Source organism: Culex quinquefasciatus, chromosome 2 (assembly GCF_015732765.1).
Source record: "Culex quinquefasciatus strain JHB chromosome 2, VPISU_Cqui_1.0_pri_paternal, whole genome shotgun sequence".
In the NCBI taxonomy this organism is placed as follows: Eukaryota; Metazoa; Arthropoda; class Insecta; order Diptera; family Culicidae; genus Culex; species Culex quinquefasciatus.
The window spans coordinates 178,694,324-178,721,936 of NC_051862.1; the positions used below are offsets into that span (position 1 = coordinate 178,694,324).

The 27,613-nt window shown below is 34.1% G+C and overlaps 1 protein-coding gene across 1 annotated transcript in view; it reads left to right on the top strand.

Moving 5' to 3' along the window:
• The window catches only part of LOC6037031, a 177,331-nt gene that overhangs the window by 107,723 nt on the left and 41,995 nt on the right, over positions 1–27,613 (top strand). Inside the window, exons 4-6 of the mRNA XM_038254937.1 lie at positions 12,656–12,770; positions 12,931–13,024; positions 20,686–20,799. Coding sequence (XP_038110865.1) covers positions 12,656–12,770; positions 12,931–13,024; positions 20,686–20,799 — 323 coding nt within the window. The remainder of the gene's footprint in view (positions 1–12,655; positions 12,771–12,930; positions 13,025–20,685; positions 20,800–27,613) is intronic.

Sequence of the window (27,613 nt, forward strand, 5' to 3'; positions counted from 1 at the left end):
GAGGCAAACATTACATTGTTAAAAATTAATAGAAAAATATTTTAAATAGTACTTATCAGCAGTAGCTATTATTTAAAATAAAAAACAATTCGGAAATTGCAATTTAAATCGTTCAGAAACTTAAATTAGGGCATGGGTCATCAAAAATTTACAGAAAATATTTAAGGAGTTTGCGAGCCAGAATGATGAAAATCTGATTTTAAAGACCGTATGCTTCGGATTTGTTAGCATTGATGAGTAAAAATTGGAATTTAAAGACGTCAAAACTGAATCATTGATTTTAAAATTAATATTGCTCAACGGTTAAAAAAATATTATGTTACATTGATCAAATCACAAAACAATCAATCAAATCATGCGTTCAATTTATTAAGTGGCAGAGAATGATGACTCATTCATTTTCAAACACCAGCAACTTCTAACAAGCCTTCAAAAATTTATAACGTCCGAAAGTTGGTCGCCCTCATAAATCATCGCCCGATGATCACACGCAAACACACACACACACACATTCTCCGGCCACAATCGATTAAAGTTAACTTAACAAGTTTGGCCCTGTTTGTTTCTCCACGTAAAACCCATCAACAGCACAACAACGTTTCAAGAGAGTGGGGTGGGGTGAGCTAATAAATATTTCATGTCACACATAACTTTTACGACTGGAAGGATTAATGTCCGCTTGTAAAACTTTCCAACCAACAGCTGCTCTAACGACCAGTTCGCACACCAGCACCACCATGGGCAGCAGCAGCTGATGAACAAGTCACAAGTCCTTATATTTACTTCTAAATCACACTCACCAACAGCAACACCAACACACACCCATCTGCAGCGAACAGTGATAAGTGGGTGTCAATCTCAATCTGGTTCATCTTCATTCACTTTTTTTAGTAGCCATTAGCTGTCTGGTTTGGTGGTGGGGTAAAATGGCAATTATTGTACACAAATTATGGTTTAAAGAGTAAATAATCGCAAAGTATTGAAAATGTTGTTTCCATCAACAGAAAATTTTGCTGATGAAAGATATTTGAAAGAGTCTAAAGACAAAGTTATTATCTTGCATTCGATCCCATCTTTCCAGGTTCCGCATGATCCAGCTTTCACAAACTATTTATTTCCGGCAAAAGTTGTCCGTTGGCTGAACAATCGACAGCCAGCCAGGATATGGCGCCCTGCCACGGGAAACTTTTGCTGACCGACCGGAGATAATCCGAAGTTGAGGAGAGTGAGGACACAATAAAGAAAGAAGGATAAATAGTACTTCGTTGGTAGAGTGCTATCTTGTCACGTTACGATTTGTCTTGAGTTCAAGGAGTCATTTTGCTTACATATTTTTCCATATAAGTTTCCAAAGACTATCCATACTAAAATGCAATCAAAATGTTCAGTAATCAAATTCTTGAGATGGTTTTTTGTGGAAAACAAGCCTTACCCGACAAACTTCGTTCTGCCATTTTTTCGTTTGTTGACGTTTTAATCTTTTTTGCTTTTTCAGCCTTCTGTGATCAAAATTTGATTATACATAGCTTTTCCCATACAATTTACCGATGCTCCGGAATGGGTTCCAGAGTGGCCAAAGTGTCAATTAATTAGCGTATAAACCTTCCTTGAGCTTATACGAATCCAACGCAACAAAGAGCGACTCGATACGACACTCCGTATTAAACTGATTCGCGTTCGAACAAAACCGTCGAAATTTTGTATATACAGCAATTCCCCACGAAAACAGCATGATTCGAAAAAAAAGTTCTCCGATCGGGCTCAAAATTTTTCTGGGGGATCCTTGGCCGAAATAATTAGACCCGTATTTTTTTGTTTGGCCATTAGGGTGACCTACGCCGTGTTAGGGTGGTCCGAAAAATGGCAATTTTCGTCGATTTTCGCAAAACCACTTTTTCAAAATCATATCTCGCGCCATTTCATCCGATTTTAGCTGTCTTAGACGCAAAGAAAGGTGATTAGTTTGGCTATTTGGGAAAAATAGTAAAAGTTTCGAAAATCTAGCTTAACATTTGAAAGGTCATATGAAAACTTAAAATGCTGTTTTGAAGGTCTCGGGACCAAAGAGCCTATGTCTGAAAATTTTTATCGGATTCCTCGGAAAATTTCACATAACATATCAAAAAATGGTGAAGTTATGTTTTCGATACTCTGAGATACGATTTTTTGAAAATAAAAACTGGGTTTTTCGACGCGCCACGCGCAAAAATCAGAAAACGACGAAAACGGGAAAAAATCGACTTTTTTCACTAAAATTGCGATAACTTTAAAATTTCAGCGATGACCTATAAATGTTATGGTACCAAAAGTTGCGTCTTTTAATTACGAAAATTTTAGTACCCTAACATGTATAGGTCATCGCTGAAATTTTAAAGTTATCGCAGTTTTAGTGAAAAATGTCGATTTTTTCCCGTTTTCGTCATTTTCCAATTTTTGCGCGTGGCGCGTCGAAAAACCCAGTTTTTATTTTCAAAAAATCGTATCTCAGAGTTTCGAAAACATAACTTCACCATTTTTTGATATATTATGTGAAATTTTCCGAGGAATCCGATAAAAATATTTTCAGACATAGGCTCTTTGGTCCCGAGACCTTCAAAACAGCATTTTAAGTTTTCATATGACCTTTTCAAATGTTAAGCTAGATTTTCGAAACATCTTACTATTTTTCCCAAATAGCCAAACTAATCACCTTTCTTTGCGTCTAAGACAGCTAAAATCGGATGAAATGGCGCGAGATATGATTTTGAAAAAGTGGTTTTGCGAAAATCGATGAAAATTGCCATTTTTCGGACCACCCTAACACGGCGTTGGTCACCCTAATGGCCAAACAAAAAAATACGGGTCTAATTATTTTGGCCAAGGACCCCCCAGAAAAATTTTGAGCCCGATCGGAGAACTTTTTTTTCGAATCATGCTGTTTTCGTGGGGAATTGCTGTATATATAGATTTAATGCATAAAAATTTAATTTATCAAATTTACCCCTATTCAAGGTGCTATAAACTGCCAAAGCTATTCTTTACGAATTCGGTCTTTTTTTTTAATTTGTATTTTTAATCCAGCTAAAACTTTTTTGAGACCTTCGGTATGCACAAAGAATTCATTTTGCATCATTAGTTTGTCCATATAATTTTCCAAACAAATTTGGCTGCTATCCATACAAAAATAATATATATGAAAATTCAATAATCTGATTGAGGTGAAAAGTCATCGATTGTGATTGGACGCTCAATAATATTTAAACTGAATGAATGTACATGGAAGAGAAAATCTAAATAAATATAAATAAAAAAAAATAATCTGTATCTTTTGAAGGATTGCTTTGATCGACTTGGTGTCTTCGGCAAAGTTGTAGGTATAGATAAGGACTACACTGAAAAAAAATGATACACGGTAATTTTTTTTGCTGATTTTTAACATCACTTTTTGTCACTAAAACTTGATTTGCAAAAAAACACTATATTTATTTATTTTTTATATGTTTTAGAGGACATCAAATGCCAACTTTTCAGAAATTTTCAGGGCAAAATATTCTTTGACAAGAGTTATAAATTTTGGAATTGATACTGATTTTTTCAAAATTCGAAATATTGGTCGCAAAACTTTCTCAACCCAATTTTTAGATGTAAAATCGAATTGGCAATCAACAAAGCACACAGTAAAAAATTGTGGAAATTTGGAAGGTGTAATTTTGGAAGGTTGAATATTACCTCTTTTATGATGTAATTTTACCTCAATTTAGACTGAAAAAGTGGCATTACACCAGAATAGTGGTAAAATTATACATTTTTAGATGTAAAATTACACATTTTTTCTGACATAAAAGATGTAGATATTTTTTTTCTGTGTACTTACGAGCAATTTCAGCTCAAATCAGACATTTTTCTGGTACACAGAAAAAAAAATGATGGTAATATTCATCAGGAAATGGTGACAGATCTTGTGGCAAAAAAATGTGTATTTGAAATTGAAATTAAATATGTCTTTATTGAACTTTCTTATAATAATTACATTTCATTTACATTCTAAGTGGTATGGCTACATGCTCTTCATCTTTGTTATATTTTTCGTTTTCTTATTAACTGTTCACATTCATTTATTTACTTCAAATTGTTTTACATTTTTGCATTGAATCGAATACATTTGGGTAAAAAAGAAAAAAAATCACTTTAACAACTAATCCTAACTTAAAACTAAAAAAGTAAATTCATTGAAATATTCAAAATCATTAGAACGAGTAAACTACGAACTGTATTTTAAGATAAATCCTCCAAGCGTTCTTACTTGTTCCGCACGAGTCTTGCAACCACGCAGTGTTGTTGTCATCTCGATGAAAATGTTCAAAAGTTCTTGTGGTGAAAACAGGTCACTACTGCCTTCATCCGTTGATGTTGGTTGGTTTTCCCTCGGTTGCTGACTGATGCCTGGAGGTGTTGTATTCTCTGCAACTTTTTGCCGCTGATTCAACGGCAATGGCTGCAGATTTGGAACCACTCGAACAGATCCCGCTTCAGGTGACGCCAAAGCAGGAAAATCCACGTCCGTGTATGCTGGTGGTGTTTTGCGACGATTTGGTTGGTGCCTCGTCGTCGCTTGCTGCCGAATTTTTACAAACTCAGCACGTTTTGGGCAGCTCCGATTCTTGGTCGAATGGTCGCCGCCGCAATTGAAGCAATTGGCTTCAATGTTCTCGTTGATTGTTTCGCAAGATTGAGTTTTGTGCTCACCTCCGCAGGTTGCACAACGACTCTTGATGAAACAGTTCCTTCCACCATGTCCAAACTGCAAGCAGTTCGAACACTGTGTCACGTCACGGTGCACTGGACGATAACGTTCCCAAGTCACGATGATGTTGAAAATTGCCCGAACTGCTTTCAGCTCAGACGGCGTTGTCGATCCTTTCTCGAGATGAACCAGGTACAGTTGATCACGATACTTGATGTCCTTGTTGTGTCTCGTCATCTTGAAGACTTCGATTACGTTCAACTTCAGAGTTTTGAGCTTTTCTTTCAGCACACTCACATCCATGTCGTACAGGCCTCGGAGGACCTGTTTCATGGGGCGTTTACCTGGATCGTCATGGCTGTAGTATTCAATCTTGGTGTTGTTCAGGAAATCCCGAACGTAGTTGTAATCCTTTCTGGTAGGTAGCAGAATTTTGAGTCCATTAGCACACAAGCGAATGGAAGCTCGTAAAGCACCAGATTTGATAAACCCGGTCAGCCACTTTCGCACCGAATCCGATGACAATGTTTTCACAAAAATGGGTGGCAACTTTTCCCGTCGTTCAAATTCTTCCTTCTCGCTCACGACCACAGGGAGGGTAGCGAACTGGTTTCCAGACGAATTTTGAGCGTCCTTGCTCAAACTGCCTGGCTTTGCAGGTAGCGCTTCGGCATTCTTTAGCTTCTTCAAATCTGCCGATCCTGCTGGTGAGGACCGCCTCTTTTTCTTGCCGTGAGGCATTTTTTGCACTTTTTAGCACTTTTTTGGTTTGTGAGGGACGCACGTCTGACTCGCTTCTCTGCTGATCGCAGACTCCAAAAAAAAAAAAAAAAAATGTGCAATATTACATCAGGAATGAATTTTCATCAGTTTCTGAAATTCAACTTTTTTTTGCTGTGTAGTTTTATACCCGACCATTTCCGAATTCAATGAAACTTTGTAAACACGTTATCCTAGGCTTATATAAGCAATTTTTGTGTATATAGAGCTAATTGTACTCGAAAATGACATTTGAGCGCTTTAATTTTTATGTATTTTGAAATTTAAAAATTACTGTATCTCGAAGTCGTTGCACCGTATCAAAAAGTGGTCAAAGACAATCTTGTAGGAACTTGGACGAGCTCTCTGAAAAAAAAATACACTGAAAGAAAAATACACTTCTGTGAGTTTTTTTTAATTTTTTTGTTTAAAAGTTATATTTTATTGTGATATTTAAAAGTTACATTTTTCATTCAAATTTTTTGAGGAAATAGCTAAATGAAAAATGATAAAATAATCCTTCGTTTCTATTTATATTTTTAAGGCTGCTTCACAGATAAAAATGATTGTGTTAAAAAAGTGTAATATTACAACAGGCATTAGTGAATTTGCATCCGTTTTTGGTACATTTTCATCAGATTCACATTTTGACACATATTTTAGGTAAAATTATACAAAAACGAGGTAATATTCAACCAACTAAATTTTCAACATTCCAAAATTCAACTTTTGTTTTGCAATGCATTTTAAAGAAAAGTTTAACGTTTTTCACTCTAACACTTCAGTACTTTTGGGTTGATAATTTCATGCTCAACAATCTTATGTGACTGAAAAGAACAAAGAAATTCTGGTAATATGTTCTATTAGTGTCAAGTTAAAAATGATGAAAAAAAAAATTATATTTATTGAAAAATTGTGTAACATAAAGTATTACATGTACTATCTGTAATTTTACATTGGATTTTAAGGTTATTTTTTGTTCCGTGAAATTTTGTGTTTCGGAATTATGGTCTCGGGAAAATTATGAATTTTCAGCTTAAAAATCACTAAGCCTGCCTAGATTACGAGTCCGAGGTCCTTTTTTCGATATCTAGAGGTGGGGAGGTACGACCTCTTTCATTCTTCAAGATATCTAGACATTTTTTGCAGTTATTTGTAGCTCGAAGCCGACTTCCGTTTGAAATTGGAAAAAATATTATTTTCATCCAAAAAAAAAGATAAAATAGTTCTAAAATCACTGCCATTTGCCATTACACAACTGTCAAAAATTGACAGAGATTTCATTTTATGGGAAATTTAATGTTCTCTTCGTATCTGCAATAACTCAGAGCGTTCATTTTTTATTTAGAACAAAAAAAAATAAAATTAAGTGTTTTTTTTTGTAACTTTTTAGGGTTGATTTTAAGAGTGTACTTATGTTCTAAAAAGTTTTAGAACAGACAAAAACAAATATTTTGATGTTTAAACATAAGGGTTTTGTATATTCTTCACGAGTTATCAGGGGTTTACAAAAAGTTTTTTGAAAAGGTATTGATTTTGACCATTTTTGACCAGTTTTTTTTAGTTTTAATCCCTAAAACTCAATCGTTTGCTTTTGAAAGTATTATTTTTTCGAAAAGTTCTGCAAACGATTGAACGTTTTTTGTGGTTAAAATGAGAAAACCGTATATTTTTTTATTTTCAAATATGTTTGCATTAATTTTAAATTATGCTTTGTATAAAAATTGTCATTTAATAGTTACAAACAATCTTGAGGAAAACATGATAAATACCTCACGTTGACCTGCGACAAGACAGCACCACGCTGACGACCTACTCCGATAAGCTTAATGGTGGGTCAAAACTTTGAGAGCCAATTGGAAAATCAAGAGAGTGTGTGTGAGAGTCACACAAAGGGAAAGAAAACACCAAGAGTAAACTTTCGTAAAGCTTTCGCAAAACTCGAATCGTGCGGGGTTTATCGGAAGGATCGAAGCCGGGATCGGAAGTAATTTTGCAGAATTTGAACTTTGCACTGTGAAACGACGTGCCGTATACATACAGAGTATAGCTAATGGGGCACATGGCAAAGAGCAGGAAAGGATATTGCTGCAACTTTTGTAGGAAATTTGAGATAGATGCAACTTTGTAGAGGATGGTGATGGTCGATGATGGTTTGGAAACTAGGATTAGATGGTCGTTTTCCAGATTGATGGTGTAGGTAACTTGCACTTTAAACAATTGCTAGAAACTGAGATGCAAACATTTGGAGTTTACTATCAATGGAACAAGTTATTGTGGATCTTATTAGTCAATTTGATAATTGGCTGGTTTCGCATATTGTTTTTTCTAGAATCTATATTTTTGTCAAAAGCATAATAGAAAATTTATAACGCGACAATTTATTGCTCGACTTAGCGTTTAAAATTGCAGTTCACGTTATAAACCCAGTTTCGTGCTCCAGCTGGGAATGAATTTTTCATACGTGAAATGGACGAAATGTGTCTTGCATTCCAAATTTTTGCCGCTTTTCACGACGGGATGAAACAAGCCAAAATCTCCCAGTCTCGATGCTGGCAGCATCACCAAAAGCACCACCCTTCTTAAACCAGCCCAAGTTGTTGTACAACACGTTCATTATTTTCTGCAGCAGCCACCGGCGCAGTATGGATTAATCTTTTAAGATGGGGCAAATTTACCACATCCAGTCTTTGCGGTGCAGCCACCGATCTCGGAGGAACCGTTCGGTGGTGTGGTGTCCAGGAATACGACGTCAGTGCCAAAGCCCTTTCAGCTCTTGGGCTGGTTGAGCTTAACCGGTGATGCACCTTGCTTTGCAGAGAGGATAAAGACTCCCGTGTTTAATCTCGAATCTTGTAATTATTTTTAATGCTTAAAATGATTTAAAACTATCTCCATATTTTGTATTAATCTTCGTAGCTTGAAGTAAACGTCCAAAATAGAGCTACTACCCCTTATGCTCCAAATTCTACACACATGGGCATAACCTTGTGAACAGCACAGTATAGTGGAAGTAGCATTTCACAGCATCATCTTGATGGTATTAAATAGACTGCTTCAAAGTTGTCCCTTCCATTATCGATTTAATCGAATATCAATATTTTGAATTTACTATATCTGCAAGTCCGTTGCATTTTTTTCGAGTTTATGTTCTCATTTTTGGCTAAAGCAAAAAAAAAATTTGAATATTGAATTTACAAGCAACGGCCATGATTCAAAAATTGAATAAAAAGTATTTTAATAAACATTTTACACCAGTCAATCTCTTTTCATTAAATAATGTTCAATATAAATCAATTCTATGCCAAAACATGATTTCTTTTAGAGACTTTTTACTCGACCGCCTCCAATATCAATGAAACTTTATAGGCATATTATCACAGGCTTATATAAGACATTTTTGTGTTTATGGAGCCAGGTACACTCCAGTATAAGATTTGAGAAGGGCATAAGCTATTTTTTTTGTATTTCGTGATTTAAATATTGGTTTTTCTCAAAGCCATTGCATCGTGCCATAAAGTAGTCAAAGACAAACTCGTAAGAGATTTGGCGAGCTTTCCAACAAAAAAAAGCACTGAAATAAAAATACACGCTATTTCTATGTAAAATTTCGATGTTTAAGTCTAAAAGTCAAATTGGACGGTAAACCCAAACTTGTTCGCTCATTTTTTTCAAAAAAGTGTCCACATGGTTTATGGATAGTCCCGGAGATATTATTACGGAGCGGGTTTAAAAAAAATCGCCTGATTTCAACCATTTTTTTTGTATTTTTGATTTGGTTTTGATCAATGTTAAAAAATGAAACCTTAGTGAAATGTTCCGCTCTTTTTGAAAACAATATTTTTCTTTTTTTAATCAAGACTAAAATTTCTAAAGGGCGTAATGTTGAACCTATAACTTTGCCGTAGACACCAAATTGATCAGAAAATTAATCAAACGTTACAGACTGTTGAATATTTACGTACCAAAACTGAATGGAGACTTTTATTGGTGAACCAATGACACAAAATGGCTCCTTTAGTCAAAGGGAAGGCCCCCAAAAAGTTTAAGGCAAATAAAAAAATACAAATTAAATCCATTTTAGGTTTTGGTAGAGAATAGCTCACATTTGTTTTGGGGTTTGAGCCATTTTCTATAAGTACGACTTTATTTTTCAGTCTTACATATTTTACCGGAATATTTTTATTTTTACCGGAAAACTCGAAAATTTCCAATATGTTTGTGCACAAACCTTTGAACGAAAAAAAAATCTCGACTTACCTTCAAATTTGACTTTTAAAACCTTTAAATTCAAACATCTCATAGTAATGGCATGTTTTTTGTGGTACTCATTAGACCTGAAATTGTTCAGATATTTCCAATTTTTTTATTCCCAAAAAAAACATTTTCGGTAGTGTACTTTGAAATTCCACAAAATTTCTAATTATTTTTAAATAGATCAAAAATATTTTGGAATAAAAACAAATATTTCAAAAAAGCGTGATGCTGATATGGCCATTTTTAAATGTGAGTATTGATTCCAAAGATGTTAATTTTTTAAGAGACCTTTAAATTCACCAATTTTTCATTTTTGAACATTCAAAATTGAACCATTTGTTGCAGAGGTATTGGTATTATGAAATGGAGGTTGTTTGGGTGAAGATGAGACTTAGAAAATTTTAATATTCCTGTTTCTTTTTCTTTTATCCGCTGTATCTCAGCAACTAGAGCTCAAATCTTCAGTGTTTTTTAGACAAATTAATAGACAATTTTCTAAACTTTCCGAAAAAAGCAATTTTTAAGAAAACTGATTTATTTAATTTAAAGTCAAATTTTAACTGGCTTATGGTGGCGCACTTATATTTTTTTATGAAAAACTATTTGATTGCAAATTTGACTATACATTATAAACTGCTAACAAACAATATTTTAGAGGAAGTTTTCCAGTATTTTTTTTTTTTCAAAAAAACATCATTTAAAAAAACATAATATGGCAGCTTACTTTTTTCCGTGCATCTCTATGGCTCCAAAGTTTCGGATTTTTGTCCTCTAACACAAATAAAAAAAAACAAAATAAAAGCTGAAGATACCAAATCGATTAGAAAATTTATCCAAATGAAACCGAGTTTCAAATTTTTAGGTATCATTTGTGTAGGACAGCTGCCAAAATTGTATAGAGCTTTGTTTGGGAAAATCAATGAAAATAAATTGCTCTTTGGCCATAGCCCCCCAATGTTTAAACTAGATCAATAAATAAAAACAAATCCATTCCCAGAATAAAAAAAAAGCTCCATCAAACATAATTTCCATTTTTAGCTTTTTGAGTGTCTTTAAACCCGCCTTGCGTCAGGGGATATTCAAATCACCCAAAAAGCAAAAAAAAATATGTTTATTGAACCTTAAAAAAAAATCCGATTTCAATACCATTTTTGCAATCAGTTTTCCTCAAATCAAACCATCCACATTAACGACCCCCGGGTCTTTTGTGGTCTCTATTGCAAGTTTCTGCTCGAACCTAGGAGTCCGAAGGCTTGAATGGGGAGAGCACCCAAACCTCTTTCTACTCCTAGGAACCTTCCACCCCAGTGTTTGAACTGACGACCTTTGGATTGCGAATCCAACCGCCGCCAGCGATTCCACCGGAGTAGGCTTGGTTTGGTGTGTTGTTTGTACTTATGGCATGGAGACGACTCCTACACCTGGAATGACTTAACGGCCTAACAACCAAGGCCGGGACCGACATTTTACTTCCTCATCCGATGGAAGGTTTCCTGTTATCCCCGATTGACAGTTCGGCCTACTTTTTATCGCCAAATAAAAACTGAACGTACCTTTAAGCATCAATTCGAGTGTTGAAAAGTTCAACTATTCAGCACTTATATGGAAAAGTTATATTGTTCGAGCATGAGCATGAGCATGGTTGACTGCCAATGAGCTGCTACTCCGTTATTGACGAATCAGCTGAAGTTACATATTGAACCAACAGATGAGTAGTGGGAGCTAATCATTCTCACTGTATAACCCCTGAAGATCCCTGCTTTAAGTCAATAGCGGTTATATTGTTCGATTCGAAAAAAATGTTTTATTAAAAAAATCCAATCGGCCTATTTTTTGATAGGAGTAAGGAAAGCACCATCCACATAGCTGAACTACGTTGGCTTTTTAGATAAAATTCAAAAAATATCGATTTAAACTTAAAACACTGTACCAGCCTAACGCACACGTTAGCTGGAGGGAGCATCCTCAACGAAGGCCGGTCGAGTTGGGGGTTTCTAGGAGCTTTCGTTTTAAATTTCATGAGGTGTAAAATAACTTCTGCCTCGCTGCGGATGTTCTCTCCGGCTTCAGCCACTTTGTTTCCGTTCCGTCGGTTGCAGCAACGCCAACCTGGTCTGCTGCTTCTGCTGCTGCTGCTGCTGGTGAAAAGCTCTCCTTCGAGGTCGTTGCTGTTTGCAGGTTTTGGGTCGGAAAATGCTCTACTGAGAAAACAACTATATGGAGTTTGTGTATGTGTGTGTCTATACTTGGAGAGTCTTCGGGTGCGCTCTAGTAAACACGCATCAGTGTTTGCTCTTGTTTGGGCGCACGATTAAAACCAAGCGGGAGGTCTTGTTTGGAAAATAGTTCACGTTTTTCGTGTGATCCTCTTTAGACATGTTATATAGAGGGTGGGAAGCTTGTTTTTCGCGGAAAAACACTGCAATTGAAAATGCGATACGGGGAATGGGGAAGCTGATAAACATTTTTGCTTCTTGTTTGTTTTTGTAGTGAACTGTAATAGAAAATACTTAAAATGGATCAATATATCGAAAAATGCTTCAATATTTCAATGCAAAAAGTTTACAAAATGTGTGAAAATAATTAAACCCTGGAAAAAAACATCGATGTTTTGCAAGAAATGTTGTTTTGTTTCCCCTTGAATCGTTTGTACTTACTTCTTTGGTATTATCAAAGAAGCTCCTCACATTCTATCTTGCCTAAGGTATGCCTAATTTAAGGCTTCATTACCGATAGCGATCACGCCTTCATTCAGGAATTTATATTCCCGTACAATTATCTCTATTTCTAGACTTCCAGCCCATTCATTGCTAGCTGTTTCCCCCGAGAGCCCCATCCAAACATATACATATCTAACCGGCATTTTTCTTCTCTCTTCTCTTTTCCAACCCACCGCTTTTTTTCCCCCCACTCCAGCCTGGACGTCCGCGGAAAGTCACTGAATGACGCCCAGCACTGGTCGGCCCCGCAAGTCTTCGGTACCCGGGCACGATACGTCCTTGAGAGTGACCCAGCATATTTGGAATTGAACGTAAGAGGACCCTTTCCGCGCTAAACTTGCAGCAGAAGTGTTGCCAACTTCTGTCATTTTTTTTTCGGTCTCCCTGGTCCCAAAAGTGTAATTAGTCTAATTGCAAGGATTTTCACTTTTGCTGTGTTTCTTGTTTTTTTTCTTCTTCGTCTACCTTTAGGAAATTAAACGTCATGATCAGGGCATTTACCGGTGCCGTGTCGATTTCCAAAACAGCCAAACCCAGAGCTTTCGCTTCAATCTCACCGTCATTAGTAAGTATATCGCTTTCAATTTATCCTTTTCCTGTTTTGTTGGTTGTGTGCTGCACGGAAACTCTAATTTATTTCAAAATGTTAACTTTGTTATTTTAAAGTACACAAAAATATGAATGTTAATGAAATTCTAAGGTTTGATGCAAAGAGGTCAAGATCGCAAAATTAAGTAAAAAATGAATTTTCCGAAAAAAAAAATTTTGGTCATATTTTGAGTTTTTAAGCATAATTTTCATATATAAACCCAAAATATAACCAAAAATCGTTATTTTGCTATCTGGACCACTGTGCTACGGTGATGATTTGGAAATTTGGTGTCAAAAAGAATTTTAGGTAAAATTAGTTGCCCGATTTGATGACGTTCCCAAAAAAAAAGCATTTTTCATCTATTCTAATCTAATCTATTTTCATTGGAAAAATATAATAATAGTTTTGAAGCCTCCACCATTTCCGTAAAATTTATCATTTTGAAATTATTTTTTTTTAAATTTCATGTTTTTTTGTTTTTTACAGTGTAGCAATGTTCTACAAAGTTTTTATAAGTAACGTTCCGGTCATAACATTTTTTTCCAAAGCTTTGCAAAAAAATATAATGATTTTTTGCAATTCCGTCGTGAAACTACTTACTTTTCCTGTCATTCTTGAACGACGAAATAGCCTACTTTTCTGTACCAAAAATAACAGAATCGAATAGCAAAACTTTTCAAAATAAATGCTGAAAAGTTCTACTTTTCAGCACTGAAATGGGTGCTGAAAAGTTGAACTTTTCAGCACTTGTTTCGAAAAGTAATACTTTTCAACATTTTTTTGATTTAAACGATTTATTGACAAAATACATGAAAATTTGACTTAAAATTTCACTCAATGGGTGTTTTTCGGAATTGCAAAAAATGTTGTATGGAACTCGTTGCAAAACTTGATTTTTTCAGCACTCGTCGTATTTATCCAACTCGGTGAACCTCGTTGGATAAATGTACGACTCGTGCTGAAAAAATCCTCTTTTTGCAACTTGTTGCATAAACTACTATTTATCAACAGTTTTCAGAACCAATTACCAATTTCAATTTCAGTTTTTAAATGTTGTTGACGATCATTTATCGGTAAAACTGTGTCAATAGTTCCAAAACAAATTAAAAACTGTTGAAAAGTCGTAGCTTAGTCATATTTTTACATATAGAAATAAAAATTTAAAGTGTGACAAAAATTAAACCATAAGAAAATTAGAATTACATAAAATCTACATTTCAATTCTAAAACGTTTTTATGTGCCAATTTCAAGGATAATAGCATTATTTTTGTATCGTTTTGGCTGGTACAAATTTTATTTCAAATTGTGAGGGGCAAAGAATAAATAAAACTAAATTTCAATTTTTAAGCCCAACTTAAAAAAAATTGGCTCAGTAATGTTACCAACAAAAACTTTCAAAATATCCTTGAAGTTGTCTTTTTCCAATCTGTTTAAAAAAATAGTAACAGTGACTTTGATGACTTTGATAGGTTTGCGATTTTTCCGCAAAATGAAGAGTACAATTAAATACGTAAGGAATGGTTTAGAAACATACTGACCGTGGTAGAGAAGTGTTCAAAGTACCTCAGGCAGAACTTTTCATAAAATTTTGACAAGTTTAAAAAGTTAGTTAACTATAGTTAAGAAAATGTTGATGAAAGTCATTATTTTAAACTTCTCAAAGTGTCATGATTTTCTCAATGAACATGATTTTTAATCGGAAAACGAATGCATTTTCTGATTCTTTGGACAATTTTGCACTAGGAGAAGGTTAAAAAAGTTTGTAAATAATAAATAATATGCGTTTTGAAACACAACTAGAAAAAATCTCCAAATTTATAGGCAATTTCAGTTAAACAAATTTCATGTAAAATGTGAAAACTTGTGATTCGTGCCTCGAATTCAGTATAAATTGCAATATAAATCGATAATTTTATAAGCAAAACTAGTTTTAACAAATTTCAGGCAAAATTCCGACATTTTAACAATTTTACCTAAAATTTATATGTATTTTGCTAAAAAGCTTATACACTTAGTTAACTAAATATAAACATTGATTTTTTTTCTTAAAAACTATATCAGCTACTTTAGTGATGGTACATTTAGCGTACAAATAAAGTTTGGACATCTTAAATATGATTTTAATAAGAAAAACTATGACTATCAAAGTCACCCCGGAATTAAAACTAAGAATTTTTAACGTAACTATTTTTCTTAACATTATTGAAAAAACTTTTTTTCCGAAATAGTGCATGGACTTTGTGTAGTCAACCCCAGTACATGTTTTAAAAATAATAATCTTGAGAAAAACCTTACCTGTTGGAAAATATTCTAAAAACAAATTGAAATCCTATCAAAGTCACCCCGGTTTACGGTATTTAATTTATTCTCTAAACAAATCATATCTATTTTTTTAGTGAAGAGAATTTAAAGCAAGCACACATGAACAAATTAAAGCATTTTTAAATATGATAATCAGTAAATTAATCGAGAATCCATTTTTTAAATTCAAACTTTTCAATTTTTAAGCAAAAATTATCACAATATTTTCTCCCCTGATTTTTTGGTAAAACTTCGAAAGGGTTTGCTCAGATCCATCCGATTATTTGATCTTAAGTTACATATTTTAGAATTTATAACAGCTTCCAAAATTGTTTAGAAATTCCCAGTGAAATCACAATAAACAAAGTATAGTTTTTACGTTGATGCAATTTACTTTGCTTAAAAATTTTAAAAAAAACTAACAACTAGCATTTTGATTTGAAATCTTACAAGGCCGATGCAAATATTTAAATAAATTTGTGTTACGCATGAGTATTATCAACAAGAAACACTTTTCAGATCATACAAATCAGTATAACTTGACAATTCCGTTTCTTAACTCTCAACCTTTCATTTCGACAGAGCAACAACCATCCCAACTACGCCCCGTTGAACACGTTTCTCCGGATCAATAATATATAAACCAGAAGATGCTGGTTTGCGCGGGCACGAACACACCACACCGGCTTCGACCTTCCTTATGAGTGTTTTTCGCTTGAGAAATGGCCACACCGATAACAACAATCGTTCGCGGAAGTGGCGTGAAATCGGAAGATTTATCTTGACGGCTTTTCCGCTTCCTCCCCCGTACCCCGCCCTGGTGCTGACGTTTTCCACTTGCTGGCGAAAAACAATGTCAGCATCCAATTACTACCTAGCTCGGATTTTTCCACCAGACCCTGCATTGTGATGTTGTAACACCTCTTGCAAAACGTGAAACACGAGCCACCATCAGGTGGGGGTTGAGGCATAAAACACTGAGTAAGGTACGATGGTATGAATTGAGGCGTTTAACAGTTTTTAAGGGCTTATCAATTTGATGATAAGGTACGAAATTATACATTTCCAATTGAAAAAGATGCTTTGAAAAAGTTTGAGCTTTTTAGTAAAGCAAAAAAAATAATAAAAGCGAAAACAAAACAAAATTTGACCCTTTTAAAATGTTACCCCCCACGATGATATGCCATCCTCGTTTCAAAGGAATCACTTCCACTAGACTGGCGATTCCAACCAAAGCAGCTGCTGCTGAGGTGGTTGTGGGTTGCGAAAATCATAAATTATACCATTGACATTGTTTTCCATCACACTGGATCGCTGACGTGTGGGAAAAAGCGTGGGAAGATGTTTTGTTCGGCCCCTAATGGAGCAGACAAGGTCCTATCGGGGTAAGTGAATTTGACTCCGGTGAAGAAGAAACTCTGCTTCGACGACGACGACGTGTTGGCTGACAAAATGGAGGAGGGTGTTTTTTTCTGATATAAGCACAGCTTGAGCAAATCGATGCCGATTGTGGAGGTGTTGAATATTGATTGCATCATTGTGAAAAGTAATAGCTGAAATAATAGAATATGTGGATGGGATTTCAATGGGAAATTGAACAACATAAGACAAGTGGTTTTGAATGAGCTCATAAATAAGAACAAAGCATACATTACCAGCAGAATTTCAAAAAAATATGAAAGATCTTGAAAAAATAGGTTTGTCCGTATCATTTGTGTTGATTTGATGATGATTATTTTATTTATATTTTTTATGTGGTTCCAGCTTTGTGAGGTCCTTCCCTATGATTAAAGAAGCCTTATAATTTTTACAGTTGTCTATACAAAAATTGTACATAAATATTCGAAAATCTGTAGCTGTTGAAGGAATTTTAAAGTCGATTAAGTGTCTTTGGCAAAGCTGTAAGTTAAAAAATAGGTACACGGACATTTTTTTTGACGATTTTTTAATAACTTTTTTGACTTTTTTAACATGTTTTAGGGGAAAAAACAACAACTTTTGAGCTACAGAAAAGTATAGAAAAAAGCTATATGAGCTTTTAAAAAAATATAAATCCCTGAAATTGTTTTGACTACTGGAGTGTAAAATAAAATTTCAAATCAAATCGAACAGCACTTTACAGATTTGAGCATGAGCATGACCATGAGGATGGTTGACTGCCAATGAGCTGCTACTCCGTTATTGACAGATCATCTGAAGTTAAACAATGAATCAAAAATGATCAGTGGGAGCCGACCATCCATTCACTGTTTAACCTCTGAAGATCCTTACTTTATTAGTCAATACCGGCTCCCTCCCAAGAAGCCTGCAGTTCAACGAAAGGGAGGAATGTTAGTCCGATAGTTGAAGTTGCAGACTCATCAAGCACATAGTTTTTCGCTATATACTTGTTGATACCGCTTGAGACCGTTGAATCCACAGCATCTCCTTCAAGCATCACGTGATTAATATTTTTTTGGGTTAGTAGGATAAGGTATTGGCTTTTCGATGCCTCCCGAGCTACGACGCTATGGGGAGGACTTTCATAACAGACCAGTCGGCGAGCCTTCCGAGCAACGACGCTATGGGAAGGTCTTTCTGGTTAACACACAAAATCACTCACACACAGTTATTATGCTCCACTATTAACTCGACGATCCAAATAGTCAGTGCGTCTTTCGATCATTATATAGAAATGGCTTTTTCAACGCAGAAAAATAAAACCTTGTTCGAAAAATTTAAGCACAATCCACCCGACGCCGTGCCTTCCGATCAACGTTGATATAGGAAAGGCTTTGAAAATCACAAAAAATCACTTTTCACTCCGAATATGTTTTACGACCACGCGCTCCCTTTACAAATTATGCACTCACCCCATACGAACAGCGGCACAAAAGCACACAAAAAAATTAACCTGATTAATCACGACTTCGCGTCCCCACTTCCAGCGCACCAATCTCGAACAGCACTTTACAGATTTTTAGATAAAGTGCACCGTTTTCAAGATATAGCCTCTTAAAGTTTAATTTTAACAGATTTTTTTAGGTGTCCATGATTGTCCATTCCTTAAATTATTGTTTTTTGATAGTTCAGAAAACTTACAATAAAATTGCCTAAGAGACATTGAAAATTGTACCTCTGCTCTGGATGCTGAAATACAACGAATACCTTGATGAAAAAGAGACAAAAGAATTAAAGTTTTCTCATCAGAACATTCACACATTTTTTAATGCCGATGTCTCAGCAATTAATGTTACAATTTTCATTGTTGAAAAATGAAACATTTGTAAAATTATATGATCTCTTAGATTAAAATATTTTAAAATTTTTGGAATCAATACTAACATTTCATCAGGGCCAAACATTCAATTTTACGCCCATTTCCAATGTTGTTTGAAAACTTCAATTTTCTTGTTAAATTTTCTTCTAGGTATCCGCTGTATTTCAGCAACCAGAGGTACAATCTTCAATGTCTCTTAAGTAATTTTATTGGAAATTTTCTGAACTGTTTTAAAACCAATATTTTCTGGAATTGTCAATAATGGACACAATTTTAGAAAATCTAAAAACGGGAATTTTGCAATAAAATTAAAATTCAAGAGGTTTTATCTTGAAAATTGTTCACTTTATCAAAAAATCAGTAAAGTAATTTTCAATTGCTAATTTGATTTCACGTTGAAAACTGAAGTCAAAAAAATAACTAAAACTATAATTAAAAAACACTGTTATGCACAAAAAATATAACTCGGTGGCAATTTTTTGTCCACACTTCTCTATAGCTCAAAAGTTGGGGTTTTTGTCCTCTAAAACATATTTAAAAAATTTCAAACATTAAATAAATACGGGTTTAGGGACGATGATTTTTTCCGTGCACAACTCAGAAACTCAGAAAATGAAAAAAAACGATGTGAAAGCTAAACTCTGGACCAAAGATTTTGTAAATTTATGTATTTTTTATATGATTCTTCTTAGGCCATTGCAAATATTTTGTTATGTCCCTCGACTCTGACCAAAGTCGAGGGGAGGGGGGTGTAAAACAAAGTATAAAAATTGAAATTGCGAGCCTTGGTTTCAACACTTTAATGAAAAGGTGTTTTAAAATGCATTATACACCTGTCCAGTTGTTTTGCCATCATTAGTTTTCAAAATCTCTAAGTATTGACGAAATTATTTTTTTGCGAAAAATAATTTTTTGTGGTACATTGGATTTTTATAAAAATTCTAAATATTTTTAAACGAGCCCAAACATGCTAAATATGATTATCAATGCAGAAAAATGCATTTAAGATTGTTTTAAGTTGATTAGACTTCATGGAAATTTTTAAGTTTTTTGAAAAAAAAATTTTTTTGCCCCCTGATTTTTCAGACCAATTTTGAAGGGGGAGGGGAAATAAACTTTGAAAAATATTTGCAACGGCCTTATTAAAGATAAATTAAAAACAAATTTAATTCCAAACACAAATCATTCAATATTCAAAATTGTTTAGATTTCATGTTAGTCTTTGGTTGAAAAATTTAACTCTTATGAATAAAATTATCAAACAACGTCATTTATTTTTGAAAACTTTCATTTTTTATTGTTTACATAACGGTTTGTAATGTTATCAAATTGATTGATATGATAAAATTTCTTGAAAATGAAAATTATCACTAAAATAAAACTTGTTAAAATTTGAAATTTAAAATATAATCACGTAAGTTAGTTGAAAATGTAGCAGCATCACGTGTAATTTCCCGAGATTTCCAAATATGTCAAAATTCAAAAAAAGCTGTCTCATAATTCTTGAACCGATTCGAATTCCAAGGATTTAAAAAAATATTTATTGATATCCCGAAGAAAGACGCAAACTTTCTTGTCCCTCGTTCTTGGGATCATGTGGGATTATTAAAGCAAAAATCAGCGTTGCACGAAGTTATCAACTGAAAATGATTGAACCGTGTTCCCATGATTTCAGTCTTCTTAAAAAATGCAATCATTAAAAGCATTTAAAGACTGTGATTTTCCAAACAATACTTACAAACAATATTTTTAATCTATCCTAAAATAGACTTGACAAAAATCTACTATCAACATTAAAAAGCAACAAAAAATAGCAAATTCTCATGAGCATGTTCTATAATTACACCAAAACCACGAGAGAACACATGTAAACACAAACCATCTATCTCCTCGCATAATCAAATAAACTTCCCACAGCTTCCATGTGCTTTCCCGGCAGGGGTGTGGATCAATACTCCCACGAATCAAGAGATATTATTATAACATCCGCTGCCTCCTTGCTCGCCGGGGGAAAAACTCCAACTCTAACTAAACATTGCAATTAATCTTGTTTTTCTTTCCACCCACTTCCAGTTCCACCCGAGCCGCCGGTGATCCTCGATCGATGGGGACGCGTCATAAATAGTACAATAATCGGACCAAAGGAGGAAGGAGATGATATACTGCTCACGTGCCGGGTAGTTGGAGGTAATTTATCTAAATTTAAGCCCGCGAATTGGTTCAGCTCAGCTAGTTTGCACGTCGTCGAGGGGGGGTTTTATTTGGGTTATGAGGGGAAGGGGAGGGATCTTCCATAAACTCCTCCGTTTGCTCGATTGTGGCAGGAAGGGAATTCTCAAAGAACTTAAAAAATCAGAAAGCTGTCTTCTTTTAAAAACAAGTCAATTTAAGTTGTAATTTTATTTACACTTACAAAATTTCTGAAAATATTTAATTATATTTGTGAAAATTAAGAATGCAGATTTCAAAGAGAACTTTCACAAGACAAACCCAGTAGCAATTTTCCTCCTTATCCAAAGAACGGTTACTGTGGCGAAAGCCAGTCCGCAAGCAAACTAGGACGTTTAGGAGAGTCTGGGAGGGGCCAACGAGTAGAGGAGTTAGACCAAAGGCGATTATGGAGCATAAGTGGGTTTCAATATGTGCCCCGAAGATTTATGTTGCTCTGTGTGTTATGATACAAGTGTGGCGATAACTTTATTGGGTCTCTCGTAGTTGGGGATGAAGGAACCGGAAGCGGAAGCGTTCCCAGTCTTGTGCCATCGGAAAGATTCACTATCGACCCGATATCAGAGGAGATTGGATAAATGAAGTCAGGGGTTCCTTACAATGTTGATTTTTGAATTGTTTCTAAGGTCTTAGATCCTGATGCAGATTGTTTAAGCTGATTATTTTTTTGAATAAAAAAATGTTTCGAATTGCAAATAAATTTTTACCAAATGCTTCATCGCAATTTACCTTCTCAATTGAAAATGTTTTTAAAATATGAAATAAGGCAGTTGCAAATATTTTTCTAAGGTTATATTATCCTCCTTTAAAAATGATCCAAAAAATCAAGGACATAGTAGAAGTTGAAGCATTATGTTCATTTTAAAATTAAAATATGTTTAAATTTACATTACATACATACCGTATTTTAAGATAAATCTCAGATTTTCAAAATTTGCAATATAGGTATCAAACGACTCGAAATTTTGTATACATTTTCACTGTTTTTAAGTTTTTGAAATGAAATATTCATTTTTTTACAAAATACCATATTTTCTCAATCTCGATTCTCAAAATTTTAAAATGTTGCATTATGGTTATCAACTGACTCAAAATTTTGTATACACTCTGCCTTTTTATAGTTTTTTTTTTAATAAAATGCATACATTTTCTCAAGATAACCGTATTTTTTGAAAATAATAAAATTTTCATAATTTGTAGTATGTGTATCAAACGATTCGAAATTGTGTATTCATTTTTACTGTTATAGACTTTTGGGATGAAATACTCCAAAACTTTCACAAAAATCCGGTTTTTTTTTAAACTATATTTTCTGATTTTTAATATGGGTATCAAACGATTCAAAATTGTGTATGCATTTAACAGTTTCAGAATTTTTGGAATAAAATACCAAAATTTTCACAAAATACCGTATTTTTTTCAAAATTTCTAAACCAGAACAAATGCCTACAACATTTCGAATCGTTTGAAACTCATATTGTTCATATTGCATAAAATTTTGAGTATTTAAAAAGATGATATTTTGTAAAAATAAATAAATATTTCATTCCAAAAAGTTTAAAACAGTCAAAATGTATACCAAATTTCAAATAGTTTGACACCCATAATGCAAATTATGAAATTTTTAGTACTATCAAAAAAACACGGTATTTAGTAAAAAAAATGATTTCTACAAGTCTTAAACAGTGAAAATGCTTACCATATTTGTAATCTGTTTATACCCATATTGCAAACAATAAAAATTTAATTGTATTAAAAAAATACAGTAATTTGTGAAAATATCAGTAATCCATTTCAAAAACTCTAAAACAGTTAAATTGCATGATAAATTTCAAATCGATTGATATCCAAATTGTTATTAAGAAAAAAAATAGTATTTTTGAAAAAACACGATATTTTGTGAAAAATTTAATATTGCATTACAAAAACTCTTAAACAGTTAAAAATGCATATCAAATTTCAAATCTATTATGCATAATACAAATTAAGAAAAAAAAATAGTTCAGTACAGACTCGATTATCCGGAGGCCTCAGAAAAATTTCACTTCGGACAATCGAATCACGAAAAAAAAGCTTTTTTTGTTGTCCTATTTTTGATTTTTTGAGCTAAAGTTTCTAAACAACTCTGAAGTGATTAAGAATTTTGTATTCCAAGATGGCGTCCAAAATGACGGTGATGAAATATTGAAAAAATGCATTTGACCGATTCTTCGGTTCCTTTTCAAAAAAATCCCAAGTTTTGTTCAGCGTTTTGGCTGTAGTGGCAAAATAAAAGAAGAAACCCCCCAATGTTATTACATATTTGGAAAGATAATTGATTTTCCTACAAAGAAATATCATGCAGAATGAACCATATAGTACCTGTGCTTCCCCTGAAATAAAAATGCAGCGTGACGGGACAACATTGTAAAACTGGAATTTTAAAAGGCACACTACAAAAATCGCTACAGTTTTGCCAGTTTGATTTTTAAAAACTTTTGCTCTTTTACACATTATTACAAATTAAAAAACGAATGTTTTGCTTCTTGAACTGAAAGATTTGGTTGAAATTTGAGTTTTTGCCAGCCATTTCTTTTCGTGACGGGACAACAAAAGGAGCAGATTTATGAAAAAACTCCTCTCCCGTTCAATGGCTTGCAGACCATATTTGGTCAATATTCTTGGCTTTTAAGGTAAGAAAACGCATTTAAAGCATATTGCAAGTATTGAATCATAATAAAAATGATTTTTTTCATATTAAAAATCCCATTGAAAATTTGAAAATGTGACATTTTGGTGTAACTTCGCTAAGAATCGGTCATATTGTAATTTAATTGCCAATCAACTATTCTAATTTGACTAAAATTGTGTCGCAGAACTTGTATTTTATGTTAAAATTAAGAAAATAAAAAAAACGATTTTTTTTTATTTTATTCGGATAATCGAAACTTTTGATAATCGAGGCTTCGAATTATCGAGTCTGGACTGTATTTTAAAAAATGCAGTATTTTGTAAAAATGTTTGAGCAGTTATTATCATTATTTATCTTTATTATAAAGCAATTTCACTTTGAACCTTTTATTACATTATCGAACAAAACGTTATCGTTGCACGATAAGATTATTGTAGATAAACTTATCAATTAACAAACCTTGGTATTAATAATAACTGTACAACACAAATAAAATTTTCGGAAATGTTTTCTGAAAAAAATACCTATTTGATATCTCATGATATCGAAAAAAAGAAATTATTATTTTATTTAAGAACCATCAATAAACAACGTGAAAACTTTAGGGGAGGGGGGGGGGGTCAGCGATTGTCCACGCTCCATACAAAAAAGATTTGTTTTGTATGGAAACTGTCCACGAGAGAGGGGAGAAGGGGGGTATGAGATTTTAAAAAAAGTGTCCACGTGGTTTATGGATGGTCCCTTAAACGAAAGTGTAATAAAGATTGTTTTGATTTTTTTTTCATCTTAGGAGCTTCAACATTCCCCATATATATCTAAAAATTCTTTGTTTAAATATGGGTATTCGGCGCCGTCGCTCCGTGCCATACTCTCGTACACTTAGGAGCCCAGGGCGGCGAAGTCCTTGTAGATAAAAAGGAAGACACTAGTGGTTGGTACTAGCAATGGTGGCCGACAGCTATAAAGTCAACTTCGTTTTCGTTTTACCTTCAACATTCTGTACTCGGTTTAATTATTTACAAACATCTGTTAAATTTTAATATAGATTTTACACGTTATTTTCAATAAATTGAAGTTCTCAGGGACTGTTCTTACAAACTTCTTCGCTTTACGCTGCAAAAAAATCTGAGAGAAAAAAATCATGAAAATTACGTTACAAAACAAGTCATGATTTCCATAAAGAATAACGACATTAACGAATGAAAACATTCAAACTATAACGACAAGTTCAGTAAGCCATTGCTCAAAAGTATGACTGTTTATGTTTATGTCAAATTTGGGCATGATTAAAAAATGATATAGAAATTTTAGTGAAACAAGCAAAACTCTATTCATCACCCCTGCCTCGCCCGCAAGGCATCCTACCGATGTTAAGCCAATAAGACATACCCAATAAAGTCAGGAAGAAGTGGATAGGTATTTGATAGTATTACGACCAGACCAGAGTCTCAACATCAGGAACCAAGGCTGAGGCAAGTCTATCCTCATGCCATCCTCGTGTGTACGTGTGTGTGTCAAATTGATTCTCTCTATTAGGACAAGCACAAATCTGGTGTCTTCATCAAATATCGACTTAGGACACCCTACAAATTGGAAGCTCATTACTTGTGATTTTTATCATGCTTTCGCCTGCAGAAGGAAGAGAAAATATTTCAAAAGCAAGCCAGGGCTTCAATTAAAGTTGAAGACGTCGCTTTTTGCCGACTGCTTATTGGAAAAAGCTGGTCCAATTTAAAACGTGAACGTCATAACCAAAACAGACACATTTATTCCCACGAGTCACGGGACATAAACGCTGGAGTGCTTCAACCTCACGGAAGGATCTACGTCATCCCACGTGGGCAAAAAGATATGAACTCACTGAAAAGGTTGGTGTCGAGGTATCCCTTGGCATAAGTTTGGAATTATCTATTAAAGTTTTTTTTTTAAATCACAGAGTTTTCTTGAAATTTTCCTGTTCCTGTCCTAAAAGTTGACAAAAAATCTCCAATAAATTTATTTAACAATTGCCAAGCCAAGGGTCACACACCCAAGAGACGTGGTACCGGGAGCAAATAAATGTTGGTGTGGCTTGTTTAGTCCTGATGGCTGGTTGGTTGGCTGCACACGTTTCGGAAGGCAGATTGAAAAATAATCTTTTATTTATTTTTAATTTTGGTACCATCTAAATTAAATACCCCACCCCACCTTCTTTCCCCCTTTTCACCTTCCGCCGCAACATAAACAAACCAGAAAGAGAGAAATGTTGTGTCTGTTTGTGGGGAAAAGCGGAAAAACTGTTCATATTTTGCCGAGGAAACACGTTTGTATAACTTTTTTTTTTGCTCTAGTATGGTGTCTCTTGGGGGGTTTCCCCCATCCCATATCAATATATCGTGAAGCTGGCAGCGGTTGCGGTGGCTGTGCTTTATGCGGAAATGGCTGGTCTTTTTGCAGCATTTGTTTGTTTTTATAATATGTTTAGAACTGGATGGTACTCTCCGATCCTGACATTTAATATTTATCTGCATTATTCACACTGGTTGGCAACACTTGTTAGAAGCTTTGCCTCAATTATATCATCAAAATGGCTTTAAAAGGATAGCAAATGTAAGGAAATGAAGACTATGTCACATTTGTTTGTAGCGAGCAGTAATTCAAAAACATGGAGGAAATGACGATGCAATAGAAATCCAATGCGTTCACAGCAAAAAATCCGATGGTAAAATCGCATGCAAAAGCATGCACATCACCTTCGTCAAAATAAACACTTAATATTTCACACTGCATGTACAATTTTTGCAAACCCAAAAAAAATTGCAGCCGACGGGATTCAAACCCAGCACCATCAGTGAGGACTGGCGCCTTAGCCCGCTCGGCCATCAGACCGATGTAAAATGGAGAGGATAAACGTATATATGAGCTTGACATTTCGGTCAAGTAGGTTTCCCATACTGATGGGCTACATATTTCAGGGTGTAATATTACACAGAGTTTCATAAAATAATGCAAAAAATATTTTACACCCAGGCATTTTACACGCAACTGGATTACTATTTTTTTAGCTGTGTTTTGTATAAAAATATAAATCTTTATATGAGCTTTATTTGAACCTTAAAAGCTCACAATATATTTGAATATAAGTTAATTTCTTTGATAAGATACAACAGCGATTTTTATTTCCTTAGACTTCATCTTTGCAAGTGATTTAATGGTATACACAGAAAAAAAAAAGTTGAATTTTGGAATGTTGAAAATTTGGTAAGTTGAATATTACCTCTTTTTAGAGTAATATTACATTAAAAATGTGTAAAAATGTGAACCTGATGAACATTCATCAAAAATTGATGAAAATTCTACATTTTCTGGGGTAAAATTAATTATTTTTTTTACCCAAAATCTGTCACCATTTCCTGATAAATATTTCCATCATTTTTTTTGTGTAGCTGTCAAAAAAATTAAAAAAAAATATCGAAAAAATTAGAAATTCCGTGAAATTGGGCTGAATAATTCCAAAAAGTTAAGAATTTTTTTGGGATTTTTTTTCAAATAATGGTGTTTTTAAAGAGTTTTTTAATTTTCTCTAACTGGAGCTGTTTTTTGAAAACTGGGTTTTCTCAAACAGTTTCTGCGAATTTCACATTACTTCAACCATCGGCAAAAGTTGCCGAGTACCGTGGCCGAGAGGTTACGTCTTGTAAGCGGCAGGTGATGGGTTCTATTTATGTCTAGGCAAAGTCAGATCCCTTAAAACAGTAAATCTGCTCATCTGGTAATCCTGACCACGTACTGGATTTCCAATCCAGAGGTCGTCAGTTCAATTCTTGTACCGAGACGATTGAGTTATTTAAAAAAAAAATTTAAATATTTTGCCTTTCCTACAAAAGAAAGGTTTAAGGTTTGCTTTTGGAAAAACGCTTTTCTCAGAAATCTTAAAAAATTCGTGCACGGCGAGGATTCGTCCCAGGAAAAAATCCTATTACTAAATTGAAGGTTTAGATGCGCTCTTTCGATTGAATTTTGGCCAGAAACCCGGAACTCAAAGTCTGATTTTTGAGAGCTCTTTTTCTGAAATACATGAACGATGTCTGTATCAGCTCTTAAAAATTAGTGCCTTCCATC